This window comes from Oryctolagus cuniculus, chromosome 4 (assembly GCF_051225735.1).
Source record: "Oryctolagus cuniculus isolate XC-2025 breed Fujian yellow rabbit chromosome 4, ASM5122573v1, whole genome shotgun sequence".
Classification (NCBI taxonomy): domain Eukaryota; kingdom Metazoa; phylum Chordata; class Mammalia; order Lagomorpha; family Leporidae; genus Oryctolagus; species Oryctolagus cuniculus.
This window is the reverse complement of record NC_142870.1, coordinates 149361079-149380516: the sequence shown is the minus strand read 5'-3', so window position 1 is coordinate 149380516 and position 19438 is coordinate 149361079. Positions and strand designations below refer to the sequence as shown.

The 19438-nt window shown below is 45.3% G+C and overlaps 1 protein-coding gene across 3 annotated transcripts in view; it reads right to left on the bottom strand.

Moving 5' to 3' along the window:
* Window positions 1-10965: 10965 nt before the first annotated feature.
* CPNE4 (copine 4) overlaps window positions 10966-19438 on the bottom strand; it is a 531073-nt gene continuing 522600 nt past the window's right edge. For all 3 annotated transcript variants that reach the window (XM_051818460.3, XM_002722063.6, XM_070072817.2), the window contains exon 16: window positions 10966-12652. In XM_051818460.3, coding sequence (XP_051674420.1) covers window positions 12518-12652 — 135 coding nt within the window. In that variant the 3' untranslated portion in view covers window positions 10966-12517. The remainder of the gene's footprint in view (window positions 12653-19438) is intronic.

Genomic DNA, 19438 nt, shown 5'->3' with positions numbered 1-19438 from the left:
AAGTATTTGAGCCATCACCTGTTGCCTCCCACAATATACATTTGCAAGAAGCTGGAAATGGAAATGAAAATTGGAAATGGAGTTAGGACTCTGGTGATGAGATGCTGGTATCCCCCAAAGAGGCTTAACCTAAGTGCACCACAACCCCCATCCCAGATCCACCTTCTTTAGAGTTCAGACTCATTCCTCCTTCCTAGGATGGATGGACGCCCTTCCTAGCATGAACAGACATCTGCAGAACACAGCTCAGCTCCTCTCATTTCAATCCTGAGGATGTGAAACAAAGAGACATAGACACAACATGATGGTAATCTCTGGGCTCTATTTTTAATGATTTTTTTAGTTACCTTCAACCGATTTGTTTCATATTAACTAAATGAATTAGTTTAGATTATGAAATTAACTCTCAGCCTAACCCAGTTCCTGGGAGTGTGTCTATTTTTAATGTCACCCCTTCCAGCCCACTGGGGTTTGTCATTTGGCACTCTGGTTGCTTTCTCTGATGCAGGGATAGCAATCCCAGTGGATCCTGGCATTGCCAAGGATTTACCTAGGGATTGCTAATGAATGCATTTTTATTTCACTTTGAAAAATCCTTCAATATGCAACAGGAGAAAAATATTTTTCTTTTTCCTTTAATATTAAATCTTTTAATAACAAGTAAAAGGAATTGTTTTCTTGGGATCCTTATCCTGGCAATCAGGATGGGAACAATAACAGAGGAATGGGAACTGTTCCCTTCAAGTGAGCCTTGCCATACTCTGTTCTGCTTCAATTTTAAAAAAGGGAAAGCTAGTGATTATATGTGCATATATGTACCTATATACAAAGAAAAGACGCTATGCACTAGCAGAAACCATTATTTTGAAAAATATTTACTTATTTATTTGAAAGGTAGACTGACAGAGAAGGGGAAGAGAGAGAGAGAGAGAGAGAGAGAAATATCTATCATCCTCTGGTTCACTCCCCAAATAGCTGCAGTAGCTAAGGCTGGGCCAGACTGAAGCCAGGGACCCAGAAATCCATCTGAGTCTCTCACGTGGGTGGCAGGGGCCCAAGTACTTGGGCCACCATCTGCTGCTTCCCAGGTGCATTGGCAAAGAGCGGGATTGGAAACAGAACAGTCAGGACTTGAACTGGTGCTCTAAGATGGCATGAGGGCATTCCAAGTGGGGGCTTAACTACTGTGCCAAAATGCTTGCTCCACAATGTATTTTAAAAATATTTTTTAAATTTATTTGAAAGTCAGAGTTACACACAGAGAGAAGGAGAGGGAGAGAGAGGGAGAGGGAGAGGGAGGGGGAGGGGGAGGGGGAGGGGGGAGGGGGAGGGGGGAGAGAGATCCTCCCTCTGCTGGTTCACTCCCCAGATGGCTGCAATGGTCAGAGCGGCCCCAATCCAAAGCCAGGAGCCAGGAGCCAGAAGCTTCCTCCAGGTCTCCCATGCAGGTGCAGGGACCCAAGAACTTGGGCCATCTTCCCCTGCTTTCCCAGGCCATAGCAGAGAGCTGGATCGGAAGTAGAGTGGCTGGGATTGGAACCGGTGCCCATATGGGATGCTGGCACTGCAGGCGGTGGCTTTACCCGCTATGCCACAGCACTGGTCCCTCCCCAATACATTTTTGAATTAAATGTTTTCCCTTATAGATTCCTGGGCAAAATTGGAGAAATTATCCAGAGCTCCAGGCTGCGTTTACTTTCTGGAGAAAAACATTTTTTGGTCCATTAACAAGGCTGCAGGTTTAGGATCCTGCTGTTTTCTCAGGAGTTACAAGCACAGGCAGGACTGTGAGGGCAGCCTCACTGGTGATTAAAGTTAGAAAACGTGTGTTTAGCCGAACGGGAAGTGCATAAGAACCTCGGGATTCTTAGGTCAGCTTTAGAATTACATTATCTATCCTAAAGAGCCTAGAAGATCAGAGTCCCACACAAAATTTGAAATCTCAGCGTTCCTTTTTTTTTTTTTTTTGACAGAGTGGACAGTGAGAGAGAGAGACAGAGAGAAAGGTCTTTGCCGTTGGTTCACCCTCCAATGGCCGCCACCGCCGGTGTGCTGCTGCCGGCGCACCGCGCTGATCCGAAGGCAGGAGCCAGGTGCTTCTGCTGGTCTCCCATGGGGTGCAGGGCCCAAGCACTTGGGCCATCCTCCACTGTACTCCCTGGCCACAGCAGAGAGCTGGCCTGGAAGAGGGGCAACCGGGACAGAATCTGGTGCCCTGACCGGGACTAGAACCCGGTGTGCCAACGCCACAAGGCGGAGGATTAGCCTAGTGAGCCGCGGCGTCGGCCCCAGCGTTCCTTTCTTTGTGATGATCCACTTCACTGCAAATGGCAGGAGACCCTTTTAACCCACACCATGAAGAAGGCTCAGATGTTATTTCAGCCTGAAGAGAGGAGAATGCAGTTGTGGGGACAAATGTGCATTGTTGGTAAACATAAAATTTTGTGAATGTTCCATGGGCTGTTTCTTTTCCTTCCATAAGTTATTAGATTAATATATATTTTAAAACCCTTGACTTCTTGGAGCAAACACAGTATCCAATTTTCAAGTGTTTTTTTCTTTTTCTTTTCTTTTTTTTTTTTTTTGTTTGAATCATACCTTACTTTGTTCACTCCAAGTTTTCAAGAAATCTTTGTTAAACACTCCTGTCTACTCTTGTTTGTCTGTGGGGAGATGAAGCAAGGAAACTGTCCATGGTAGTGACAGAGCTGTCCTTTTATATGTGGATAATTCAGTGACATTCACTACATTTCCAATGTTATGAACCACCACTTCTATTTAGTTCCAAAATATTTTCCTCACCTAATCGGGATTTTTATTGGAAAACTGGAAAAATTTGGGCTGGGGCATGTTGAAGCTAGGAGCCCAGAACTCAGTCCAAGTTTCCCATGTGGGTGGCAGGGACTAAACTACTTGAGCCATCACCTGCTGCCACCCAGGATACACATTAGCAGGAAGCTGGATTCGAAGGAGTGGAGCTGGAACTCAATTCAGACTCTTGGATATGGGATGTAAATATCCCAAGTGGTCTTAACTGTGTCAAATGTCCACTCCAATGCACCAGGATTTGATTTGTACTCAATAGCTGTGTTTTTTAGAAAATTGAAGAGGGGCCTGAGCTGGTACAGTGGGTTAAGCTGCTGGTTGGTATGCCCATATCCCATACTGAAGTGCCAGCTAAAGTCCCAGCTCTTCTACTCCATAGACACACACACACACACACACACACACACACCCCTTTAGCATCTGGGCTATCTTCCACTGCTTTCTCATGTGCATCAGCAGGGAGCTGGATCAGAAGTGGAGCAGCTGGGTCTCGAAAGGGCACCCATATGGGATACTGGTGCCACAGAAGGTGGCTTTACCCAGTACGCCACACTGCAGATCCCTCCAGCTCTTGTGCTTCTGATTCAGTTCCCTATTAAGGCAACTACACTCTTGTCTTGGGCTTGGAGCTTGCTTCTCAGGAATCCCAACCTATAGACATTGCTCTGGGTACTTGTACCCTTTATCTCAGATTCTCACAGCAATTTGTCAAAGCAGGAATCATTCTTCCTGTTCCACAGATGGGAAACTTGAAGTTGAGCAATATCATCCCCCTCATAAATTGCAGAGATGAGACTTGGCTTCAGGTTGCTCTGGCTTGAAAACCCCAAGTATCTGCAAAATGTGATGCTAAGGAGGAGGCCACAGAGTTTGGAGATATACAGGAGATAGAATGTTTAGGACTGACTTGAATGTTGCATGTGCAGGGTGAGGTAGAGGATGGTGACAAAAGTAGTTGTCAGGCTTGGCTTTTCTTTCCATAAATGTCCCTACCTCTCCTCCTCCATAACTACTCTACTTTCAGTGTTTAAGGCCATCCTCATGAGAAAGTCCTCATATATTGAATGTTCTAAGAGTTATGGTATGTACAGTACATCCAACAGGGTGTCCAAGTTCTTGCATCACAGGGCATCTCTAGTCATTGGGCTCCCCAAGAAGCAGAGCTGTGTATGTTTATTTTGATCTCCCTCACCCTAGCTCCCACTCCCCCCTACCCCCAAGCCCTCTCACCAAGTCTAGTGCTGGGCTGTTACTCAGTAGGTGCTGGGCAGACTGAGATGGAGAGGGACTGCATCACGTTTAGAGGAAGCCATACCAGGCAGAGGCTTGGAATCAGCTGGTGTTTGTAACACCACTCCCTGAACTCATTTATGTTCTTCCTCTGCCTGTACAGGAAGCCCTGTTAGAGTTCTTGCCAACCCACATTCACTTTTAGAATCATCCTACAACATCCTGCATTTCTTTTATGGTCGGCAGGATGGCTTCAAATATGTCCATGCCCTAATCCCTGGAACACATAAACTTGTTTTGTTCTGTGACACAAAGGACTTTGAAGATAGCATTAAGGTTATAAATTTCAGCATAGTGACTCTTGATCTGAATTGTCCAATCTCATCATAAGAGCTCTTAAAAGCAGAGAACTTTCTTTGGTTAGAGTCAGAGGAATGCAGCAAAAGACATCAGAGAGACTCAAGGTTTAAGAGGGAGGTGAGCCATTGGTGCTGAAGGGGCTACGTGGAGAGAGGGAGGAGGAATGAGGGAGGCTTCCCAGAGTAGATACTGCCCTCCCCAGACAGGTGACAGCCAGCAAGGACACAGGGAGCTCAATTCTACAACAGCAACTGATGACCTGCAGGAGCTTGGAAGCAACTTCCCACAATAGAGTGCCTGGTTCGATACTCAGCTCTAAATCCCAACTCCAGTTTTCTGCTAATGCTGGTCCTGGGAAGCAGTAGTGATGGCTCAGGTAACTGGGTTCCTGCCACCCACGTGGGAGACCTGGACTTACTTCCCCAATACTGGCTCCAGCCCCAGCCTAATCTTTGCCTTCGCTGAACCAGCTGATGGAGGCATTTTCCCTGTCTCTGTCTCTCCCATTGTCTCTCTGCCACTGTCACTGTCTGTCTCTCAAATAAATAATAGATTTTTTTTTGACAGGGAGAGTTAGACAGAGAGAGAGAGACAGAAAGAAAGGTCTTCCTTTTCCGTTGGTTCACTCCCCAAATGGCCGCTATGGCTGGCGCGCTGTGGCCGGGCGTGCTGTGCCGATCTGAAGCCAGGAGCCAGGTGCTTCCTCCTGGTCTCCCATGCGGGTTCAGGGCCCAAACACTTGGGCCATCCTCCACTGCCTTCCCGGGCCACAACAGAGAGCTGGACTGGAAGAGGAGCAACCAGGACAGAATCCGGTACCCCAACCGGGACTAGAACCTGGGGTGCCGGCGCCACAGGCAGAGGATTAGCCAAGTGAGCCATGGTGCCGGCCAAATAATAGATTTTTAAATATTTATTAATTTATTTGAAATGTAGATTACAGAGAGAGGGAGAGACAGAGAAAAAGATCTTCCTACTACAGGTCCACTCCCCAAATGGCTACAACAGCTGGAGCTGAGCCAATCCTCAGCCAGGAACCAGGAGCGAGGAACCAGGAGCCAGGAGCCAGGAGCCAGGAGCCAGGAGCCAGGAGCCAGGAGCCAGGAACCTCCTCCTGGTCTCCCATGCAGGTGCAGGGGCCCAAACCCTTGGGTCATCGACTGCTTTCCCAGGCCACAAGCTGAGAGCTAGATTGGAAGAGAAGCAGCCGGGACATGAATCAGTGCCTATATGGGATGCCAGTTTGCAGGCAGAGGCTCAGCCCACTAAGCCAGAGTGCTGGCCCCCAGTAATTTTTTATAAAAGGAAGAAAAAAAGGAAGGCAGCCCTGCTAACATCTTGATTTCAGCTGTATGTGACTTTCTGCCAAGAACTCAGGTGAATCTTCTTGTGTTTCTGACTCATAGAAGCTGTGAAATATAAATGCATGTTGGTTGTTTTAAGCCACAAAATTTGTGGTACTGTGTTTTATAGACAGCAAACTAATACTCGTACATATTTTGTCCAGGGGTCTCACAAGGGCCAGGAACCTTTTCTTTACCAATGACCATTTGTATATTTATGACATTATTCATGGACCATACAAAATTATCAACTTGAAAATTAGCTTTCTTGGAGGCCAGCATTGTGACATAAAGGGTAAAGCTGCCACCTGCAATGCTGGCCTCCCATATGGGTGCTGGTTCAAGTCCTGGATGCTCCACTTCTGAGCCCGCTCCCTGCTAATGGCCTGGGAAAGCAGTGGAAGATGGCCCAAGTGCTTGGGTCCTGGCACCCACATGGGAGGCCTAGATGAATCTCTTGGCTCCTGGCTTCAGAGTGGTACAGCCTTGGCCATGGCAGCCATTTGGGGGATGAACCATCAGAAAGAAGATCTGTCTCTCTAGCTTTCCCTCTCTTTCTCTGTAACTCTGCCTTTCAAATAAGAAATGTATCTTTAAAAAATAAAAAGAAAATTTGCTTATTGTAGATTTATTGAATTTCAACGCCTACCTGCAGTTGCCTTGCAGGGTCTTTTACAGCTGGGGGCTGGATGTTCCTCACTCCTCGAAGGGCAAGCACCTCTCACTGCGCTCTCTCAAGGACCCTGAGTCCCTCTCGGGGAGTCTGTTCGGTACATACTATTCTCATAACACCTTTCCCACTGTACTGACATCTGTACGAGTGGTGTGAAGCTCATGGCAGGTACAGCTGCCGGAGCCGAGGCTCAGGCTGAGAAGGTGGCACCCCAGCACCCCTCAGCTTCTCACTGCCTCACACTTGCAGGAAGAACAGACGGTTTCTGTTAAGAGAGTTCTGGGTGAAGCAGGAAAAAAATCTTTGTTTTATTAGCTCTTGGCCCTTGAGCCCATGTCTTTTTCATATGCTGGTGACAAACTGCAAAGCACTCAAATGTGCATTTGCTGCATTTCAACCTCAAATAGCTCCCCAAAAGTAGGCATGTGTGTCACTGTAATTCACGCTGAATTATCTGCCTTTTCCCCCACCAAATCATTTCTACTCCGAAATTTTTTTTTTAAAAGGCTGACCAGTATCTAGGGTTGTTGTGTCTTGGGTAATTGGGACATGCTTTCTTAAAAATGCGTGAAGAGAGCCTGATACATCAAGAAAAACAGCTGACAGTGTCTGTGGCCAATGATAACATTTGAACTTTCCAGCACAGGTTAGAATGTGGGAAAACGTGAAACTGCCACTAGAATCTCATAGATTCTATATGCTTAAAGACGTTTTGATGAGATCAGCAGTGATATTATACAGCAGGAGAACGTGTGGAATTTCTTATATTGTAAAATGAACTGCGTAAGCATTTGAGACATCTGAATAACTGAGTGAATCAGTATTTTCTAAATGACCAATGCATAATGTTATAAAATCATGCATGGGTGAAAGAATCATTGAAAAAGCCAGGAGAGGGTTATTGACATGATTTTATATTCCACATGGTAACTTAAAAACTTATCACTTAGCCAGCGCCCCGGCTCACTAGGCTAATCCTTCACCTTGTGGCGCCGGCACACCGGGTTCTGGTCCCGGTTGGGGCGCCGGATTCTGTCCCGGTTGCCCCTCTTCCAGGCCAGCCCTCTGCTGTGGCCCGGAAGTGCAGTGGAGGATGGCCCAAGTACTTGGGCCCTGCACCCCATGGGAGACCAGGATAAGTACCTGGCTCCTGCCATCGGATCAGCGCGGTGCGCCGGCTGCAGCATGCCGGCCGTGGTGGCCACTGGAGGGTGAACCAACGGCAAAGGAAGACCTTTCTCTCTGTCTCTCTCTCTCACTGTCCACTCTGCCTGTCAAAAAAAAAAACCAAAACTATCACTTGTTGAATGTTGTAAAAAATTAAGCACAGTTATCTGAAGAGGCTAGGAAAAGCCTTCCCTTTACAAGCATTTTTATTTATGTGAAAGAGAGAAGAGGGAGAGAGAGGGGGAGAGAGAGAGAGAGTGTGTGTGTGTGTGTGTGTGTGTGTGTGTTAGAGAGATCTTGCACCTACTGGTTCCTCAAAAGCCCACAAGAATTGGGGCTGGGCCAGGCTGAAGCCAGGAGCTGGGAATTCAATCTGGGTTCTCCCACATGGGCAGCAGAGTCAACTACTTTGAGCCTCACAGAGTGCTCATTAGCAGGAAGCTGGGTTCAGAAGCAGAGCCAAGACTGGAACCCAGGCAGTCTGATATGGGATGCAGACCTCCTGAGCAGTACTTTACTGTTGTGCCTCATGCTTTGTACTTTCCAACTACGCATCAATGTGAGACCAGATTTTCAATATTCTACTTCAACCTAAACAATTTCATGATGGGTTGAATGCAGATTTATCTGAGTTTCCTGTTGTCTTGATTAAGAAAGACACTAAAGATTTGCAAAATTGTATAATTATGCTGCTCTTCTTTTGAAAATAAAGTTTTTAATAAAAATATTGTATTTATGTTTACATGTAATGGGTCTATATTATTATCTAGACGAATTCATAAAGATATTGATAGACATAAACCACAGAAACACAATCTCTTCAGCGTTTTCAGGAACTTGAGAGATAGGTGTTGGTGTAGCATTTAAGACACTGCTTGTGACGCTTGTATCCCATATGAGTGCCGGGGTTTGAGTCCTGGCTCTGCTCTCCATTGCACACCCTAGGAGGCAGTAGGTAATGGGTCAAGTAACTGGGTCCCTGCCACCCACATGGGAGACCTGGGTTGAGTTCCTGGCTTTCTAGCTTTGGCTTGGCCCCAGCTGTTGTGGGCATTTGAGGAGTGAAGCAGAGGATGGAAGATCTCTCTGTCTCTCATCCATTTCTGTCTCTTTTTCAAAGAAATAAAAATAATAAACAGCGAATGAAAAATATTGTTTATAAAAAAGAATTTCAGGGAGTATATTATTTGCTGAGACCCAGGGGAGGGCACACATGCAGGGTAATGTCCAGTAGCTTCAAATCTGCACCCCAATTAGCATTGCAAACCCTAAAATACTTTCCCTTTCATTTTATGGTGTGGTTCTTGTGGTATCTGAAATACTTGTTGAGTTTTGAGTGAGCTTTCAATATTCATAGATCAGTTTTGAATATTCAGTAGTCATAGGTTTTAGGTGGAATATCAGATTCTTCAATTCCCTTGGATACTGGATAAACCACCTTCTTGGGTCCACCTTCTTTCCTGGCCCCAGAATTGTGCAGCTGCTGCCCTTTCTGGACCCACATCTTGCCTCTGTCCCATCACTGTGGGTTCCTATACCTGACCTGCTCCTGTTCTGAATGTGCCTTACTCATGCTAGGACAATCCGTGACTGATGTCTGATGGCTCCTTGGTGGCAGGAAGTTGGGAGGCCTAGTTGTATCTTGAGCATCTTCTTTTGCTCCCAGGGGATGCTGTGTGTCACCAGATGCCAAGAGCCCACACTGGGAAGCTGATGAGATCATCAGATGAGACAGATATTTCTGGATCTGGGGCAAAGGTCCGTTTCAGTGCTCATTTGCCTCAAATTTCCTAATAATCTCTGGTTAATATGGCAAGCTATGTAATATGCCAGGAGGGTGGCTGAAATGAGGGTTATATAATGAGCCTGAGCATCTGTGTTCAAATCCAAGGTCTGCTCTTTGGTAGCCATGTGACTTTGGCAAGTTGTTTACCATCTCTGCTTTTCAGCTTCCTCACCTGCAAAGTGAGGCTCACATACAGACTGTCTCACAGGGAGAGTGGGAGGACCAGATTAGATAGCTCAGGCAGCACACAGGACGGTGCCTGGCATGCCGCTTTTATGGACTGGGGTTTGTGTTCCTCTAATATCAATACACTGAAGCCCTAACCCCTGTGTGATGGTGTTGGGAAGTGGGGGTTTGGGGATGACTAGGTTTGGGTGAGGTCTTCACAATGGGCTGAGTGCCCCTAATAAGACTCTAGAGAGCTTGCACTGTCTGCCATACGAGCACATGGGCGAACCGCTGTGTGCAAGCCAGGAAGGGAGCCCTTGCCAGGAAATTTGACTTCCCAGACCCTGGAACTGTGAGAAAGGCGTGTATGGTGTTTAAACCATCTAGTTTATGATATTCTATTGTAGCAACCTGAGCTAAGACACCATTTAACAATGTTGATATTAGTTTATTATTCTCTTGAGTTACACTGGAGTCTCTCTGGCTATGAACAGGGAAGAAAACTACCTTACAGCTTTGCCAGGCAAACTGGACTCTGTCCTTGTTGCCCCATCTTTCAGACCCCAGGGATCCTCCAGGCATGTAGAGATCCCAACCCATGTTGCATCACTTTGATTGGCAGCCACACTTAGCCTACTTGTTAAGTCTACTATGGATTAGAGTGATCATGAGGCATATTAACAAGTCCATTTATTTATTTATTCATTTTATTAGCCCTTTCTGTATTCATTAAACATTTATTGAGTGTTTTCTATGTTCTAGGTACACACACATGGAAGTCATTGACCTGGTTTGGGGCTAGGAACATCTGCCAGGGGCTGGCGTTGTGGTGTAGTGTGTAAAGCTGACACCTGCAATGTCAGCATCCTATTTGGTTGGGCTCAGGTTGGCATTCCAGCTGCTCCACATATGATCCAGTAGCCTGTTAATGTGCCTGAGAAAGCAGTAGAAGATGGCTCAAGTGCCTGCACCCACGTGGGAAACCCAGAAGAAGGTCCTGGCTCCTGGCTCCTGCCTGGATCCTGGCTTTGGATCAGATCAACTCCAGCCATTGTGGCCATTTGGGGAGTGAACCAGCAGATGAAAGCACCCTCTCTCTCCCTCTCTCCTTTCTCTCTCTCTCTCTCTCTCTCTCTCTGTGAGCTTGTGTCTCCTTCTCTCTGTAAACTATATCTTTCAAATAAATGAATAAATCTTTTTTTAAAAAAGAAAAAAATATCTACCAGTAATTTCTTAAATGTAGTATCTAAATATTTTCCTTCCTTGCTTTTTAGGAGCAGTGGTCGATATAGCTCCCTGGGACTGTGAAAGAGCTATTTCCAATCTGAGGCCATGTTACCCACATGAAAGAAATAACTCTTAGGGAATAGCTTTGAGAAGAGAAACAAGACCACTACTCTTAGAAAAAATTCTGTAAGTGTCCAATTTATTCATAAAACAATACAGTTTAAATATTTATGATTTTTCAGTCAAACATTTTTACCATCATTCCCAAAATGTTTTGCATTTTATTGACATGTATTTGCAAGATTAAGATCTATAATTATAACTCTGGAAATCATACAAGGCATTTGATTTGCTTGTTAATATTGCTCCCCCTGAAACAAACAACAAACAGATTTATTTTGCCTTGTGATTTACTTCCCCATCTCTCTGGCCAAAAATACATTCCACTCTGTGCCTTTTATACTTGCAAAAACACTTGTTTATTTATCTGATAGACAATTAAACAAGTGAAGGATTCATTCTTTGTTTCAAGACTGGCTAACATATTGAAACAAATTCTGCTTAGAGTTTGACCTCAGGAGTGATAAAAAGAGGCAAAAAGGAAGCCCCAGGCTGAGCTCAAAGATCCAAGATCCGGGGAGCCACATTTCATGGCCATTTGCCATGGACAAGTTCCCATCACTGTGGTTCCAATGAGGACTCTTTGAGATTGTTCCCAGGGATTGGCATATAAGTAGAACCATCCATGCAGTCATGTACATGCCTCTTTTAAGAGGGTGGAGCCAGCCAGGAGGAGTACTCCATAGTCTTGTTTAGGGAAGAGGTGTGACTCTAAAGCAGTGAGACTGATTTGGGGCTCTGCAACTTCTGGAGTCAGTCTCATTCCTTTCTACTCTCACCTCTGGCACAGGCAGGACCTTGATGCTATGGGCAAGGGAAAGGTGCCATTCTCAAGCAGGCTAGGAGCTGCCCTGTCTCAGATGGTCTCTACTATGACACCTGACATTGAGAGCCTCCCTACTCTCCGTGCAGTGCAAGGACTGCAGTAGCATCATCTGGGACTTGGTTAAGGAACCAGGCATTTCAGGCCCCACTCAGACCTACTGTATCAACCTCTGAATTTCAGCTCTCAGGTGACACACGTGTATAGTGAATTCAGCCTGAGAGGGGCTGGGCTGGATTCCACGAACCCACTCCAAACAGATCAGTCACTATACATCTTTCTTAGTACAGAGACCATTCTCAGCAGGGAGAAGTTAAGGTAACACCTGCAAAAACAGTGTGGTGTGTTTTTTTTTAAATTACTTTAAACATGCAAAATACAGTCCATGCATCTGCTGTTTTGAAAAGTCTCTCATCCTGTAGCAGATAAAACCAAATATGTTTTGGCTATCAACGTTCAATAAATATTTCAAAATGCTTTACAGTGTAAAGATAATAAGAAATTTAGCAAAATTCAACAAACCTGTATAAAAAACAGATACAGATACCATTTTATTTCAAGGCGACATGCTGTAGTGTAAAGAGTAAGTTATTATCTGTTGTTCTTTGTAAAAAGTCTTCAACAATACAAGGGCTTAATAGATCCAGGTGCTGAGGCTACACATGCAAAAAAAATAGTTAAAAATCACCGAAACGTGCTATTTTTAAATGTGTATTTTTTTAAGTACGGGAGTAGTAGAAGTATTAAATATTAGCAGTAGTAGTATTTCAGAACTCTGTAAAAGTGTGCAAAGTTCATGGTGCTAGTGTCCTGGAAGATTCATACATTTCTGATGAACATTTTGGTTTAATCCCCTTGCCGTTGTAATAGTCCACGACTTGGTTTGGGACTTCTGCCAACACGCTCTTTGCCAGGGCAGCTGGAGAGGCCTGCGGGGAAGAAGAATTACCGTGACTTTGGCTTGTGTTCAAAGAGTAGAGTCTTGCCCTGAGAAGCTGGGCTCATTCATTCATTCTTCATTGAGGGTCAACTTCAAACAAGGATTGTCAAAAGAGTATTGGGAAGTGAACCATTAATTTCAGCATTATATTTGTTCATGCTTATCTCAAAATATAAAACTATTGACCTCAGAGGGTGAGTGAAAGTTGGACGGGAGAAGGAACTGTCCTGCAGTTTTGTGTCTGATTTGCATTCAATTCTAAATGCTTTGTTTCCAGGTGCTTTGCAAGGGTGTAGGGGCTTTGGTGATTGCCATCAAGGAGGCAATAATCGTTTGAGGGGAGCCTGGCATGACCATTATCCAGTACTAACTCTGCTACAGATAGAACTTGACTGATGATGCAGACAGCAGCAGCACACCATTCAGCAGCACACCATTCATGGGATTATAAGGAAGGTAGACTCTTAGACCCAACCCTGAGCTACTGAATCAGAATTTGCATTTGAACGTGATGCCTCAGTGGTTCCAATGCATGTTGGAACTTGGAAAGTCTGCCCTGAGAGTCACAGCACCGTGGCCAGGACACAGGGAACAAAGAGACTAAGTTACCTTGGAGAAAATGGCGGCTGGATTCCAAGAGGAGGTGGACATTGTCTATTTCTAAAATTTTTTATTAATTTATTTTCATTTTATTTGAAAGACAGAGTGACAGATGGAGAGATACTCTGTCTGCTGGTTCACTCTCCCCTGCCCTCAGCAGGCAGACCTGGGTCAGGCTTAAGCCAGAAATTGATAGCTCCTTCTAGGTCTCTCCTACGGGTGGCAGGGACCCAAGCAGTTGAGCCATCATCTGCTACAGGTGGACATATTTTAAAACGCAGAGAAGGGATAGGGGGATGACATTTGATCATGTCTGGGGTAGTGGGTCATGTGGTGGGGTTGAAGGAAGTGTGGATTAGTATGAGTTGCAGCTGTTGAATCAGTGGGCCGCTCAGTTGGAAAAGGAGCTTGAGCCCAGGAGATAGAGGGTCTTGAATACCACCGTGATTATTGTAGCTCTCTAGGGGCAGAGGCACAGGATCATGCAACCCATGGTGATGACTGCAGTGCAAGAAGGTTGAGGCTGATATCATGCATGCACTGGAGTCATGCAGAGCTGGATCTGACTCCTGGCTCTGGCATCTACACAACCTCCAGGAAAGTAATTTCAGCTGCCTGAGCCACTTTATTCACTATTATTGAAGAGGTTGACAACTGGGGCAGAAGGACAAGTGTTTGAGATTCTGAAGGAATGAGGGCTGGACCAGATGACAAGTAGCCTGATTATGAAATCTTTCTTTCTTATTATGGCTTAGAACTCATTCAGATTTGCTCGGTCCTAGTGTTCTCAAAGGCAAAATAGGAAAGAATAAGAATGCATTCTGTCTCAAAGGGTTCACATTAATATCATTTATACCTCCTGAAGAGTTTTTCCCAATTGACCTCTTACCTTTTAAGGGTGTCACATCAGGTTGGGCCGTTGGATCCCATAGAGCTCTTTTATTTTATAAATGACTCCTCAGAGTTATGTGTGAGATCATGATCCATGTGTACACTGGGGCAGACACAAAAGGCATTCCCACTCTTTTCTCCCTGGCCATCTCTCACACAAGGCTAGAAAACAAAACGCTAGGTTTCCCAGCCTCCTCTGCATTTACGGATAACCACATGACCCACTTTTGCTCTTTGAGATATAAGTGGAAGTTTCTTGGGGGATGTTCATTCGAAAACTTTTTTTTTCATAATTAAAAGGGATAGGTATTGACTCTCTTTCTCTTTTCCCTTCCTTTCTCCTTGAAACTAGGATGTGATTCCTGTCATTTTTATCATCATTAGGGAACAGCAAAAGGAATCACAAAGTGCTGGCCTTGTTACCAATAGTTACCAGCCCAAACCTCCAGCTCCATGAGAAAAATGCATTAGTATTGTTACATTCCATGGTTTCTCAAGCTTGGCACTACAACATTTGGGACTGGGTACTCTCCTGTGCCTTGCAGGATGTTTAACAGCAGTCCTGGCCTCCATCCACTGGGAGCAAGTAGCACTGCACAGCTGTCACCATCAAAGACGTCCCCAGGAATGGGTGTTTGGTCTAGTGGTTAAGATGCCTGTGCCCATATCAGAATGCTAGGGTTCAAGTCCCAGCTCCTGCTTCCTTCTAATGCAGACCCTGGGAGGCAGTGGTGATGGCTCAAGTAATTGCTTCCTTGCCACCGGTGTAGGAGAACTGGATTGTGTTGCTGGCTCCTGGCTTTAGCCTTGGCCCAGACCCAGCTCTTGAAAACATTTTGGGGGGAGGGTCAATCAGCAGGTGGGCAATCTTTTCATCTCTCTCTCAAACAAATAAATACAATTTTTAAAAGTCACCAGACTTCCAAATGTCTCCCAGGTAGTAATGTTACCCTTTGGTTAAGAACCAGTCATGTAATCCAGATAAGATGGATTTGCTCTTATATGCAACCAAAATATCTTTAAACAAGGTTGTTTAGAACATTCTGAGTTCATGGAAACAGTCTATGCTTGTGCTGTTCAGTGTGGGAGTCAGCAACCACATGCAAGTACTGAGCCCTTGAAATGTAGCTGGTGTGAATGAGGAACTGTTCCAGTTTTTTGTTAATTTTAGTGAATTAAATTTAAATAGCCACATGTGGCCACTGGCTACCATAGTGGACAGCACTGTCCCTCAGTTATTTCTCCACTCCTTGCATGCTGTGTTGGTGGCAAAGCAAATATGGCACTGGGGACATTAGTTGGTTGGGAAAAGGCCAAAAATATGAAAGCAGCTGGTAGTAGAAATAATAAAAGTTGTATTTGTTAACCACCTACATGGATCAGGTACCATGCTACACTTTATGTTGACTTTACCTTCAATGTTCCAATGTCAGAGTATTTGTCTCATTTTATCAATGAAAATCTGTGGCACACACAAGTTAAATAGCTTGCCCAGAGCCACATAGCCTAGAGCCTGTGCCCTGTCCACTTTAAGGCCCCTAGTTTTCATGCAGAGCAGAAAATGAGAGGCAATTCATGGACTACTGGCTTATATGAAATAATATCAACTCTTACCTTCCCTTTTATTTATGGCATATTGAATTCAGAGTTGTTTAGTTAAGATAATGAAATGCTTTTCAAAATCTAATTTGAAATCCATGAATATAAGGTGGGTGAGCCTGCTCCTGGCATTCTGCCTTAGTCATCCACGGAACAGCTGGAGGCTCTCATGGCAGAGACTAGGAGCAGCACCCCTTTGTCATCTCCCTCAATTCCTTGCTCATTGTGGCTCTGTCCTTCCTCAACACTGCCCCCATTTTCTCTAAGTCTGAGCTGTAAGCTTTCCTCATGGCTGCTGCCTTCTGCTCTGAAGTCCTGCAGTGACATTATAGTTCTTGTCAAACAGCCATAGGGTGCTCAGTAGTATTATTTTTTGTGTGTGTGTGCGCTGCTACTTGGTCACACTTGTGAGCTCTTTGCTTCTTCTTCACTTAGGCAAAGTTAGAGGAGTGAGCAGTGATGGAGCGCCCTCCTTTGGTGGACTAAACAGAGCAGAACATTAAAATCTAGAACTCCCTTCCTTTCACCTTGTGAAGTAACTAACTTTACTGGTGGTGAAAGTGCAAATTTGGCTCTAGCACAGCCCTCCTTGTAGAGAACCTATTTATTTTTATTTTATTTGAAAGGCAGGGCAAGATATATACATTATATATATATACACACACACATTATATATAAAAACATGTGTGTGTGTGTGTGTGTGGAGAGAGAGAGAGAGAGAGAGAGAGAGAGAGAGAGACATAGAGAGAGAGAAAGCTCTGAACCACTGATTCATTCCCCAAATGTCTGTCACAGACATGGCTGGGCCAAGCAGAAACCAGAGGCCTGGAACTCCATTTGGGTATCCCATATGGGTGACAGGGCCCCAAGTACTTGAGAGCCATCACTTGCTGTCTCCCAGGGTGCACATTTGTGGGAAGCTGGAATTGGAAGCAGAGGATTGGGGACTCAAACCAGGCACTCTGATATGGCTATGGGCATCCCAAGTGGTGTCTTAACTGCTGCACCATGTGCCCAACCCAAAAGAATATGAGTTTTTGATGCCACTCTTTATTGTCCACACACCTTCAATGTAAGGGCTTGGTGAGTGTCTTTCATATAGTGAGTGCTTTTTGTTTGGAAGCCTCCTCATCCAGAAAGCTGGAGATGAGATGTGACAGCACCATTACTCTGCTCATCCACAGGCACTGCCCTGACAGATTGTGGGGGAAACTGGTGGCGGCTGCTGCTACCTGGAAACTCCCTATGCATGCAACTCTGCAGCTAAGCATTGATTTTCTGCTGCCTTAAAGATTTTAATCACTGCGGCTTGCCCTAAAAGGAGAGGGATAATTGTGTGGCTGTACGGTTATGAACAAGCAATACCTTATCACTCAAGGAGCCCTGGAATGTGCAGTCACTTCTCAGCAGGTGTTGATATCTAGGGTTCGGCTGAGGCTGCGGGGCTGGGGCTTTATTTCAGTGCTTACTGGGAAGCCTGACCTGAGAAGGTGGCAGAACAAACAGCAATTGCTGAAGAGCAAATGCTAAGGACTCTGACACCGAGACTGGTATTGAGGCAGCAATAAAGTAGAGGGAGGGAAGAATACATGGAGCATCATAGCACACAGCTATAATCAACAACGATCCATCCCTCCTTAGCTTACCCAGTGTGGGCCCACTTGGGATTTGGATGTGCCTGGACTGTGAATTATGTCAGGGATTCATGTGGATGGCAGTTCCTCAAGGCATGGTGCCTGTGCCTTCCAGCCCCTGACCTCATCACTGACTTGAGCTTCAAGAAGGCAAGAGGCTGCAGGGGGTGCTAACGAAGACATTTCCAGCAGAATTCCTAAGACTGGGGGGACATGATTTCACTATATTTTTGGTTCAGGCCTTGGAGGAGACTCCACAGCTTGGAAAAGGAGGGAAATTTCTTCTTTTCCAAGGAGATGGCAGAATTGCTGCAAGATACTGCCATTTGTTCAAGCTTAGTGAACAGCTCCTCAGCAGCAGTGACTGGCATTATTGGCACCAACCACAGTGCAGATGGCAAGAACTCCAAGGGAAACAGGGCTGGGGATGATCTGCTATTGGGTGGACTCACAGGGTGCACAAAGCAACCCCTGCACTCCAAGACACAGCTGAGGGAGCCTCTGAAGGGCCTCAGGGCCACTACTAGCTCCCACAGAGCTTTTAAGAATTAGAGGGTGTGCTTGTTGCCCACGATAGCTCCATGGGTGCAGGGTTTGTGGAAACCTTAAAGGCATCCCTTCCTCTAGAGACTTGACAATTAACCAAAATTTGGAAATATGGAAAAATGGTTACTGAAGACCATCATGGCAGACTAGCGCAATGTCTACTGGGCTGATTCCTACTGTTCCATCAGGGAGTGAGATGCTGCTTGATTCACCATTTATTATTGACAAGAGCCCAAGATGCTAATTTGAAGAAAACTGGGGCAGGTATTGGACACAGTGGTTACGTCACCTCTTGGGACACCCACATCCCATACTGGGGTGGCTGAGTTAGAGTTCCAGCTCTGCTTCTGATCCAGATTCCTGCTAATGAACTTCCTGGGAGGCAGTAGGTGATGGTTCCAGGCCTTAGGTCCCTGCCACCTACATGGGAGTCTGACATTGAGTTCCCAGCTCCCAGTTTTGGCCTGGTACAGCTCTGGTGGTTGTGGGCATTTGGAAAGTGAAGCAGCAGATGGCAAATCTCTCTCTCTCTCTCTCTCTCTCTCTCTCTCTCTCTCTCTCGATTATTTATTTATTTGAAGACAGAGTTACAGAGAGAGGAGGAGGAAGAGGAGAGGGAAGGAGGGAGGGAGGGAGAGAGAGAGAGAGATATGTTTTCCATCCACTGATTCACTCCCCAAATGGCCTCAACTGCAGGAGCTGGGCTGATCTGAAGCCAGGAGCCAGGAGCCAGGAGCTTCCTCCAGGTCTCCCACGCAGGTGCAGGGACCCAAGTTCTTGAGCCATCTTCTACTGCTTTCCCAGGCCATAGCAGAGAGCTGGATCAGAAGTGGAGTAGCAGGGACTTGAATAAGCACCCATATGGGATGCTGGCACTGCAGGTGGTGGCTTTACTGGCTATACCACAGTGCCACCCTCCCCTTTCTCCTCCCCCCTTCTCTCTCTCTGCCTTTAAAAACATTGTTTAAAACTGATAAAATGCAAATTATTTCTATTCACCAGACAATCTAAAAATTATGCTCTGTTTTTTTTTTTTTTTTTTTTTACACTACTGGTCATTTGCCAATTTTGGATGTACTTTACCCAATTTATTCCAGCATTTCCTCCCATTGACTGTATTTAACTCTCCTACTGCTTTGAATTAATTTTGTTACCTTGTTTATGAATGAATTAAATACATCTTTAATGCTGCTTACTATATATTTATAGACAATTTAGGTTTCTATCACATTCTATCCTATTATTTCCATTATTTCCTATCATCTATCAGGTACAGACTTCTCCCAGGGCACATGGCTTGATAAGAAAAACCCTGTGAGTTTCAGGGTTTTAGTTCTCCTTACTATTCTGACTGGACACCATTGGGCAGGGGAAAAGCTAACTTATATTGATGAGAGCAGGCATCCGTGAAAGTGTTGGTTACCATAGTTAGCATGAGTGCTTGTTGTGAACTCAACGTCTACTCCTTTCTCCAAAGAGTTATGCTGTACATATCCTTGCTGTGG